An 11,396-nucleotide genomic window follows, 5' to 3' on the forward strand; every position below is an offset into this window, starting at 1 on the left:
GCAGGAGGAGCTGGGCAGGGCAGTAGTCTTTTGTAGTGAACCTCAGAAGGTGAACTTGTTGATTCTGAAGGAAAAAGCAGCTGGATGAGAGCTCAGGATAGCTGGGAGGCCCAGGAGAAGAGCGAGGGAGTAAATAACGAGCCCTGGTGGGCAGAGCAGGGTCAGCCGTGACAGAAGAGGCACAACAAGCAATTCTGTTCTGACTATACTCAGCTGAATACTTTTGGTAAAAGTACTTGTGGGGCTTTGAGGACTGCTATAACCAGAATCCTGGTGTGTCAGTGGGCAGGTATGTCTCAACGGCAGAGCTGTGTGGTTGCTGTGGAAGTAGGAAGCTCACATCACGAGAACGGAAGCAATGTTGTGCCGCTGTAGCTTACAGACCATGTGAAAATAACACTGTTTTCTTAAACAGCCATCCTGGTATGTCCAGTGCCTCCTCTTCAGCCTGTGCCAAGAGGTGAACCGGGTCGGTGGTCACACTCTTCCAAAAGTCACCTTGCAGGAGTTGCTGAGGACCTGCATGGCAGAAGTACTTGCTGCCTATGGAAAGCTCATGGAAGAGAAGCAGGAGAAGGTACGTGAGTAGGATCAGCCCTCATTAAAGTGGGACAGGAGGGTCGTTGGGCACGCGGCGATGCATGCACTACTGTCCCTCGGAACAGAAAGTGTCTGCCTGTGAGTTGGAAAGGGCGAGTACATTCTTCCCCTGCCTCCTGCAAAAATGAGGCAAAAAGGGATCAGACACCAAGCTGCAGGCTTCGAATGGTTCGGTTAGGTTGGTTATTTCTTGGTGCTGGTGTTTTTAAGTGTTTCCCCCAAAGCAGTCCTTTGACAGCCCTCTCGCAGTGTGAGTGAAGAGCTGTGTTCCTGACTTGCCTATTTGCAGAAAACAGGCACCTTCCCCATGACCCAGAACAGAGCTCTGCAGCTGCTCTACGACCTGCGGTACCTGAGTATCATCTTGACGGCAAAGAGTGAGGAGGCAAAAACCAGCAGGATGAAGCATGACTCCGGGTGCGGTGCAGTTCTGGGGTTTGGGTACTAGCAGTAGTTTGTGGAGCCCTAAAACGGTTTAAACCAACAGGCTTTACTGGCTGTCAGGAGATGCCTGCAGGAGTGGTGCCTTTGGGCCTCATGGGAGAAGGGCAGTGCAGGCTCTGAGCTCTGACACCTTCACCGGCACTAAGCTCATCCTCAAAATGTAGGAGGAGGGGTGGGATTCTGTGGCTGAGTGCTTGGAGACAGCGGATCTGTACGGCAGCAGGGATACAGTCAGAGGATGCCCCTGGAGAGAACAGTGAAGCTCCCACCCGAGACTTGTGTATGCTCCAGTCTTGAGAACTGAGGCATCTCTCTGAGACATACCACAGGGAGCAGATGTTGTAGGTTGTGTAGTAGCTGGAAACCCTTTAGGCAGCTGCTGTTCTGAGTAATTCCCGTTTTGCTCAGTCACCTCTTAGGGGCAAGTCTCTCAATGTTTCAGAGGGATGAGTGAAACCGCCCTGTTGGCACCAGCAGCCGTCACTAGGACGTAACCCCTGACGGGACTCCTCTGCTTGTAGGATTGAGAAGGTGACTGACTTCCTGGAGGGACACATAGATCCGTTTGACTTGGATGTTTTTACTCCACACTTGAACAGCAACCTTAATCGCCTGGTTCAGCGAACCTCCGTAAGTATAGAAGGGATGGATCAGGAAGCAGCACTGCAGAACACCTTTTGAAGGGCAGCTGGGGTGGCTTTATAAACTGCTTAATGTCTAAAGATAACTACTGGCACTTACTCGGAAATAGGAAGAGTATTTAATGCCAGCTGAAGATACGAGGAGCTTGCCGAGCTGATGGCATGGCATATAATAGGGCATGGAGTTGGCTGAACTTTATCTAACAGCATTCACTGGAGCCTGTGCAATGCTAATTGGGTTAAGTAGTGCTGAAACAGGCCTAGAACTCAACTGTGGTAATAACGAGCAGCTTAATTAAACGCAAGAGTTAGAGGGGGAAGCGAGGCACTTCATATTCAAACTTAAAACCAATCAAAAGTACTGTGGCGTGCCAGTGGACTCACCAGCAATGTATTGTGTGGTCAGCTCTGCGGCTGCCCCCGAATACCGACAGCTCATTTGTGCCTTCTAGGTTCTCTTCGGCTTGCTGACCGGGACAGAGAACCCGTACACGAGCAGGAGCGGTGCTCTGAGCTCCCAGGAGCTCCACAACATCTTGCCGTTAGCATCCAGCCAGATCAGGTAAGGTGCTCGGCTCTTCTGTGGGCTCTCATGTCAATTTGGGAAGCAGGTCTAGAATTGCTGCTTCCCTGTGACCGGCTGCATTTCTTTCTTCTGTCTCTTAAGATTTGGACTTCTGCCACTGAGTATGTCAAGCTCACGAAAGAGCAAGTCTGCTACCAGGAGCACAGAGAGAGTTCAGGTTGGTAAAATTGAGCTGTATTCTTGCCCAGGGCTAATTCTCCCACCAATGCTGGAGCTTGTGGGGAAAGAAGAAAGTAGCCAAACAGTTAATATTTAACCTGATTTTTATTTTCTGTAAAATGAGAGAACCATTACGGCAACACAGCACAAGATGGTTTGGATTTCCCCTTGACCCTCAAAAAAACCCTGATAGCCCCTGTATTTTTGGGGCCTGCTGCTCCGTGCTAAAACACAGGCAAATAACAACCATGAAAATGCAGTGAAGACTTATACAGATGAGGCAATGCCAAAGGATACTAGCTAATTGTTTGAACTCCTTTCTAGTGTGGTGCTGACCTTTAACTCCTGACGAAGCCTGGCTTGGGTATTTACACCTGTGTGAACAGAGTGGCTTGCTTCTCTTGCGAAGGCTCTGTGTTGTCCCGTTTCTGAGTGTTATCAGTAGATGACCATTATGTTTCTATGTTTCCCCCAGTTTAAAACATCTGTTTCAATGGAGCTCTCTAGGCTGAGGAGGGAGAGCACCAAGGAATACCTCGCTGCTACAGGAAGCAGTAATTAGTAATCTGTTTCCTTTAGCTATTAACCCAATAATCTATCCATGGTGATGTCTTTTCACCTGGGACAGAAGAGTAAAGGTCTGGTTTTATCAGAGCAGTGCACGTTAATTGAGATGTTGATGTTTACTCTGCAATTATTCAGATTTACTCTCCATTATTCAGAAGCATAAAGGACCAGACATCATGTAAGGGTTGTTTAAAAGCTCAAAGCTTCACAATACAGGTATTCTTTACCTCCTACACCTCAGCATAGTAGACTGTAGTGTGCAGTGATGTTTGGCTTGCTCATACCACTCCCCTCCCCTGCTGTGGTGGCACACAGATGTTCTGCGCTAGCCACACTTCTCAGAGTCCCTGACAGATGCTTGCTCCTTCTTTTATGGTAAAACAGGTTAGGAGAGGTCAAAGTCCATAGTTACTCAAGAACAGCCTTCACAAGGGCAACAACTGTACTTCTACCACACTGTTATCCCCTTGCACTGACAGCAACAGCCCCTTCCCTGCAGAATGACTGTTTTTTTTGAGCATTGAATGATATCTGAAAAGTTACCAGTTGCTAACAGCAGCAAGGTGCTGTGCCTCTGTCACTAACCTCCAGGAGTGACACCGCTTAGGCTGTGGTTCAGGCTCAAGCTGCCTAGGAAGAGCTGTTCTGCTGTAGTCTGCACCTCCTTCCAGTTACTATAGATGAGGGTATGGAGTAAGTCAAAGATAAGCTGCTAACAGTTCCTGACACTTGTTTTTATAAACTAACAGGTTCTACCTCCTGCACTCACAAGAGCAGAAGATGAGGCATCACGCCCTGGCTCTTTGTTCAGGCAGCTTGTAACCGAGGAGGAAGAGGCAGCTGCACCTTCGCTCTTTAAGCTGGGATGGCTTTCTGGCATGACCAAGTGATGCAATAAAAAAGAAAAAGGTTGTCTGTGTATTCGTTTTCACTGAGATCGCTCTCTCCCCTCGGCAGGGACTGGTGCCACCTCTATTGTCAGAAAATAAGTACTTTTCCATCCTTAGCCAGATCATAGCACGCACAGGTCAGGACTGTCCTTGCCATTTGGCTGCTGGAACAGAGGCGTAGCCCCTCTTTCACCTCCTATTCCTTAGAAGTTAAAACCTTGAATTAAAGCAAAAAAAACCCAAAGCAAACAACCTACACACTGTAACAGATAACAAAACATGTCACTGCTAGAAATGGGTAGTGGAGCAATACCTCCTTCAAAAGGCCCTCCCCAGACTCCTCTATATTTTTCTCGATAGGCACCATGGCTCTGCTCTCCAAGTGGACCCAGCAGGCACCTGACATTCTGGCTACAGCTGCCTAAGCTTTCCTGGGTCTAGTTTCACTTTTTTTTTTTTAGTACTGCAGCAGTAAAGATGAAACGAGACATGGCTCATCATACACAGAGCTGGGTTCAAAGTTTGCAGCTGGGGCAGTCCTAAGGGATTCCAGTGACAGCACCTATTCTATCTTACTAACTCTAAATGCTCAAGAAAATTATGTTGCCAAATAAATTTTATACTAGTTTATTGAAATTAAAAAAGACTTATAAAACTGAAGATGAACGTTTGAGAGAACTTTACATAAAGCAACAAATTGCTAACAAACAGATTAGGCCGCCGATTGGAATTGGACATTTTGCAATCCTATAACACAGATGTGGATTCCTCAGTCTCCTCTTGACACGTACTCTATAACCACCCCAAAAACAATCCTATAAAAATTGCTTCAAAGCCCCTTTTGCATTGCAATAGTGCAGCAAACCACAAGTAAACAATTTCCTGTTAACCTGTTATTTCAAATATAGACTGAAAAGGCAACAGGCATTTTGTGCAATTCCATTTTAACAAACTTTTAAGTTGAAATATTAAATCTACACAGTGCTGTCCCTTCACAGAAGGCAGGGAACTGCTGGTTCATCATGTAGGAAGGCGTCCCCGGCTCTGTAAGCTGTGAAAGTGTGCCTCCTTCAGGATCTGGTTGATGTGGAAGTAAGGACCTTGGCTTAGTGCAGACTGCTCATGGAAGGACTGAGAGGAGACAGGACTGGATCCTGCAATTATCGGGTTTAGGCTGGTTTCTGCACCGCACGCTCTGTCAGGGCTGTTGATGCTACTGCTACTACAGCTGCTGCTGCTGCTGCCGCTATCGCTGCTGGAGGACTGAGACAAAGAGAAGGTTAACGGCAAAAATCACACAGTTTTCTCTCCTGTCCACAATGAAACACCTCAGGTAAGCAAATAATCTTTACAGTAAGTCAGTCCCTCCCTTCCAGATTTTCAGGCTCACGTTCAGCTTGATGGACTAACGTAAATCCACCAAGTGCCTTCTTGGCATTCATAGCTTCCATTATAGCCAACACATGAAAAGCGTCAGAGAGCTGAAGGGATGAGCAAGCCTTCACCCAGAGGTTCGCTGACCTCCAGGACATTGGATTTCAATCTTTTGGTTTTAGGCCCACCAGCTCTGCCCCCATGACCCACGTTAGCACTAGTGAAGTTTGCTGAATTCATCCGAGAATTGGAAAATAAAGAACATTCCTACTGAACTGCACGTGTCAGTATAGGCAGGCAGGGCATGAGGAAAACTTTACCACTTCTGTTCTAGCAGACATTTTAGGTAAGCACCATGCAAAGCATTTTCCTACAAGTCAGTCTTTCTAAAATGAGATCTGAAGCATCCAAAGCAACAGCCTGTTAAAAAACAAATGCAACATGATACCCATTTTAAGTCTTTGAACACCTTGACATATATACAACTACTCTTCTCCCAGTTAAGTACTGGGACAGCAATGTTAACTGGTAGTTTTCCATAACAATTTGCTTGACATGACAGTGAAAGAGTGACAGGCATCAAAGACTTCCACATGCAGAAAAGAGAACCCATGATTTAGTTCGCACAGAGGACAGGGCTCATTTGCCAGCGTTTAGGATAAACACATTTCATGGTAATGACTGGAAGAACATTAGCCATCATTTTCAGTGTTTCAAAGACATAAAACTGTTTGGTGTACACCATTTTAAGGGCTGCTAATGAAAGGTTCCATTAGTTACAGCTGAAATATTTCATTACTGTGTGATATGCTGTTCAGGACAACACTGCAGATATTTAGGTGCTTAAGAATCAGAGGATGACTACTTTGCCGTCCCGTAAGAATTAAATTCACAAAAGCAGCCAGCGTAAGTGACAGCAGCTAAAAAAAACCCCACGTTCTTGTTAAGTATTAAACTAAAACCTAAGCAGTCAAAGCTTGATGGCCACAGCAGAGGAAGGCAAATTTAAAAGTCGTCCATGGTAATTTAACAGTCAGCACCACATCCAGAAGGCCTCACTTTGGAGTAAATCTGAAGAATGGTGCAAACCATACCCGACACTTCTGTCAACAAGCAGCAAGAAAGGCCCAGGAAGGCACTCTGTGAATATTTGAGGTGGACCATATCTCAATGCCAACTGGAAACCCCACGGCACTGATTCCACAATCAATTGTGACAATTCAGCCATATATATTTCCTTGTTTTGCTAAGCACCAAAAATGCTTCAGTTCTGTTGTAGTACAGCAAGCAAGGCAATGGCACCAAGGCTGCACCCACGCTGGCGTGTTAGGTTCAGCTAGCAAGGAGAAAACAACAAAATACATGTGAAATCATTCTTGAGGAAGCAGCAGATACAACTACGTGAGCAACCAGCTCCTCTTCCTAATGCTGCTAACACTAGAGTGGGAGAGAACACCAGAAGGACAGAGAGGAGCCACGAAATGGTGCTTGCTAGACCATCTCATTTTGCATAGAAGCACAAATATTGAAATGCAATGCTTTTACGCTGAACAAGTCACAGCAGCCTTGGAGAGAAACCCACCGCACAGGACACTTTGTTTCCTTTTAGTCTGTGTTCCTTACTGTTTTTCGTTACAGCCACCTTCTGAAAATCAAGGTAAAAATTGAAATGAGAACCTACTATATTTACTGCTAAAGTTTCACAACTTAACAAACATTTTAGAGCTGTTAGTAATGATTATTTTATGCATGTCTAATTTTTTGAAAACCGAAATAGTGTCCTGGGACGTGCTTCCTACATCTAAGGCTGTTGACAGATCTGGTTCGTCAGACCCTCTTTATTTCCATTTCTCTAATGCAAAAATTCACTAGCACGTGAAGCCCGTTTATTGCCCAAATCATGTCAAAGACCTACCATTTCCCCAGGCTGTGGTGCACATTCTGTTACGCATTTGGACTACAATTAGACAAAAAAAGAATCCTTAAAGTCATCATGTCAGCAATGACAGGCATCTACACAATGAAACAAAGTTTTAAGCGAAAGGGCAAAGGAAAGTAGCCCAATGAAAGTTTATGAGTACTTTAAGTATCAAAAGGACACCTTCAGGGTTTACCTCACTCATTAGCCCCTCTTAACATCACAGTGAGTAGCTATAGAAGTTTTAAATAACTTCCAAATAAATGTCTTGTTAAATGTATTAGTCTGCTGATCTGTGACGTAGCATCTCAATCATTCATGACAGGAACTTAAGAAACAGCTGTTCAGACCCTGCTGCTCTCAAAATCTTGCAAGATGAGTTTAACAGAGGTGTAATCTGGTTTTGATTGGAATTTAATTCCTCAATAGTGTAACACTGTAGAGTGGCATAGCTGCAGTGCTAGACAAAAACTTTGATTTGTGGGAAGCAACTGCTGCCGTGTGTCATCAATCACCACCGATAAGACAGTGGTATTTCTAAGCTCTGGGGAATCCTGTCATTGGTCAGAATAACAAAGACGAACCACAAGAAATGAGGTTTTGCAGAAGAAAGTTATTCAGGAAGGAAAAGAGCTAGTCAGAACACTGCAGACTCCCTTCCTTCCCAGGGAAAATCAGAGCAAAGGGCTTTTTGCTGGTGATTCCCCAGGTTGCAGAGTACAACTGCAGATTCTCATAATTCCCGTGAGCGGCTGCTCGCAGCCGGCCTCTCAGAGGATCCGCAACTCTGCCTGCCTTGATGTACGGGCCAGCAATGACGGGAGAGTAGGAAGGGCTTTTGCTGAATTTATAAGCAAGTATCAGGGAAAACAACACAGCTAACCTCTTGGTAAACGGAGGACAGGCTGAACAGGAAGTGAAATGCAGTGGCAACTGCTCTGCTTTGCTAATGTTTAACATTTGCTCTTTGTGTTTTCGTCCCATGCCTGTTCATGGACTGAATTGCAAAGCAGAAATTCACCGTCATCCTCAGGGTGGCTGTCACCTAGCAGTGTGGGAGTTGTTTGTTCCAGGAGGAGCAGGAATTGCACATTGCTATAAGAATTTGCCAAGAAGTAGTGCTGACAGAGGCTGAAGAGAATCTGTTTCCCTCCTGTAAACATCAGTTGGAGTCAAGGATGCTGTCTACCCTGGATGAAAGGACAGTCTAGTGGGAGAAAACAGTGATATCCTTTTGCATCAAATCTAGCTCATGTGAGCAGCAGGATTCAAAGTGAGGGACTGAGGGATAACATCACAGAACAGCCCACGTTTGAACTGCCACTAAGGAAAAAAAAAATCACCCTTCATCTTACACATATTGCTGTCAGCTATGAAGAGTAAGACAAAAAAAAAGGAAAAGAGATCCTGACAAAAGCCAAGTTCAGGTTTAGTAATATGGCTGCCTGATTTTCATACTGAGGTTATGTTCTCAAGTAAACCACACTCTGTAAGAGAAAGCAGTCAACTTTCAACTAAAGGAAGGCAAAAGGAATCAGTACTTTAGCTAATGTTTCACAAAAAGCAGGCGTGCGTATGCCCTCAGATGAAAAGCAATTCTCTCCTCACATACTCCAAATTTGAAGTTACGAATTGCTCTCACACACGCACCCCTTCTCTCCTAGTTCAATATCCTAAAGCTAGTGAGGATTTGTAATCAGCAAGAGCTGCCTTCACAAATGGCAAAGTATCAGGAAACTAAATAAGAGCATTACAAATGGCCAAGAACTTCAAAATGACATCAATCGGAAGCACTTGTGCACTATAAGCACAAGAATTTCTCCATTTGGCACAGGAAGTCCTTAAAGAAACATTCAGATAATACTGATTTAATCTCATGGCTTGAATTTCTGGGCATGCTCAATTCAGTGACCCAACGTTACAAGAAAACAAGCAAAAAAAAAAAAGGTCTATTCATCAGTAGACAACATTTGAATTTTTTTCAAATGAACATTGATTTTTGTAAAACTGTGTCCAGCAGGCGCACTCCTCCACTTCAGTGTCAACAGTAAGAAGTTCTCCTTGCCTGCACATCAGGGTTTAATGTGTTAAAAACATACTTTTACAACACAAGTGCATGCATGAAGCAGGAGTCTTAATGTTAGCTTCAGCAATTGAACTCTGCACTGATTTCGCTGGTGGCGGGCAGGCAGTTCATGCCCATGCTGTTCACTTGCAGGCACCCCAAACAAAACAGCCGTGAAGGACAGAGTTAAGGTCATCCACTCTTGTGTGGCTACTACAAGACTATTTCCATTTCTACATTTTAGCGGCTTTGCCCAGTCAAACGCCAAGTGTTTATATGACAAGCAAAGGTGCTTCTGCCACTCACCATGAGGGTTTTTCCTGATATTCTTAATTTCATTACTCCTACTTCAATCCCTTGTTCCACACTAAATTCTTCCTCCTCCCGCCACAAAGCTCGTTTAGCCATTAACTACTCTACACACGAAGAGGTGTTTAACCTGTTGGACAAGTGATTCAGTGTCAGATGGCAAGCAACTATTTATGGTTCTACCCGTTATACCCGAGAAGCAAAAACTACTTCAACCCAGCAAGTCTTACTTCTGGCAAAACAGCAATACAGGAACCAGCAACATTTTTCATCACAGTGAATTCCTTTGTGATGAACATCTCGGCTGTTTTTTCCATACAATATCACTGACTATCGCATCAGCTACATGTAAAGGTGTACTGGTGAGGGAGACTTTCTTTTAACAGAAGGAACGGTGGGATACAGAACTTTGTGTCATCTTAAATGTAAGTATACATTTGAAGCCATTAGCATATGACAAAAAAAATACGTTGCTCAAAGTTAGATAGCACAAAACATTCTATGCCATCAAAGTATAGTTAATAGTTGACTATAACTGCAACAGTTTGTAATTACTCATTACAGCCAATCTTTGGAGTGAGAGGGCTGTACAAAAACCAACAAGGGTATTTCAAAAACCTTAAAAGAAATCTATTTCGTTAACTTCCATGGACACAAACCAGGAGGGAGCCTCCGCTCTGCATGCTCTTTTCCACTAACATTTTGCAACAGGACTGCATTGCTAATTAGAAATGCATACAATGAATTTTCAGATGATTAATACAGGCAACAATTCAGGAAATCTGGCAGCAGCTTGGAAATCAGCATTTTTAAAAAAAAAATAAAAATCTCATAACTAGCAAATTGCACCATCTTAAAACACCTGTCATGTGAGCGATGAGAAAATAAGAGACAGTTTATCCCACGTCCAGCAAAAGATCATGGCAAATACAGGTAGAAATCAAATAGTTCAAGTGCTTTAGCTGTGAACGAGCGAGTCTTGCTTAAACTGCCGACCTCTACCACAGCATTTTTTAATCATCAGATAAGCACTACTGCTTGCAGCAGGCACTTTGTGTATTGCACTAGTTGGAATGCTTTTTGACTTTTTACCACAAGTTACTGCGTTACTAGAAGTAAATGCAAAGCTGGAAGAGTAGATGGCCAGGCAAAGTGACCACACACACTTGTAATCCACCCTAGTCATCTCCTCAGTGCTGGATATGTTACACCTCAATTTAGGCAGCAAAACTAAAAGTGGCAGCAAATGCTTTTCTTGTATCTTCACTTGGGTACGATGTATCAGTATTTGAAATAAATTAACAGAAATATTTAGGCCAAAGATAATCAGGTCCACTGGAAAACATGCTGATTTCCAAACTACATTTTACAGCTTTCAACCTCTGAAGTACATAACAGAGTCAAGCCTCATGACCTCATACACAAAGCAAAAAAAAAAGTGTTTTCAATAACTACTCTCTGTGAATAAAATTTCACAGAACATTCCAACAGTTATTTAAATTCAGCATTAAAGGAAACTGAATTTGCCCAAGAAGGCTCTCACCTCAGTGTCCCAAGAGTCCTGAAGGACAGTATTCCTGGTACTACGTTTTGTCTGGGGAACATGACTGTCATCTTCATTGCCATTCCGTCTCCTCTTCCTGAAGAAAGTTCAGGGAGAAAGGAGAAAAAAAATAATTAGCAGTCTACTGATATACCTTCTGCTTTGTTCTCTAAAGGCAACTATACAAAAAAAAGCAGGAAAACTTGATAAATTAATGAAGGATGTATCTAAACCTCTGATGTGCTGTGGACTTTCATATTCTCTTTTTAGTTATTCTGTACAGAAGAGACAGAAAATGAT

At 43.8% G+C, this 11,396-nt stretch overlaps 2 protein-coding genes across 2 annotated transcripts in view; one reads left to right on the forward strand and one right to left on the reverse strand.

Annotated features, from left to right (window-relative positions):
* COG1 (component of oligomeric golgi complex 1) overlaps window positions 1-3,916 on the forward strand; it is a gene marked incomplete at its 5' end in the record, with an annotated part of 7,873 nt that extends 3,957 nt beyond the window's left edge. The window contains 6 exons of the mRNA XM_010284958.1: window positions 416-577; window positions 890-1,017; window positions 1,566-1,674; window positions 2,138-2,247; window positions 2,353-2,428; window positions 3,747-3,916. Coding sequence (XP_010283260.1) covers window positions 416-577; window positions 890-1,017; window positions 1,566-1,674; window positions 2,138-2,247; window positions 2,353-2,428; window positions 3,747-3,887 — 726 coding nt within the window. The remainder of the gene's footprint in view (window positions 1-415; window positions 578-889; window positions 1,018-1,565; window positions 1,675-2,137; window positions 2,248-2,352; window positions 2,429-3,746) is intronic.
* Window positions 3,917-4,502: 586 nt separating this feature from the next.
* Window positions 4,503-11,193, reverse strand: FAM104A (family with sequence similarity 104, member A; the record flags this gene model as incomplete). The annotated part of the gene is made up of 3 exons (XM_010284959.1): window positions 4,503-5,150; window positions 6,844-6,906; window positions 11,097-11,193. Coding segments are annotated over 3 exons (403 nt in total), but the record flags the coding sequence as incomplete, so codon positions are not given.
* Between the last annotated feature and the right edge of the window lie 203 nt (window positions 11,194-11,396).

Source organism: Phaethon lepturus, unplaced genomic scaffold (assembly GCF_000687285.1).
Source record: "Phaethon lepturus isolate BGI_N335 unplaced genomic scaffold, ASM68728v1 scaffold16734, whole genome shotgun sequence".
NCBI lineage: Eukaryota > Metazoa > Chordata > Aves > Phaethontiformes > Phaethontidae > Phaethon > Phaethon lepturus.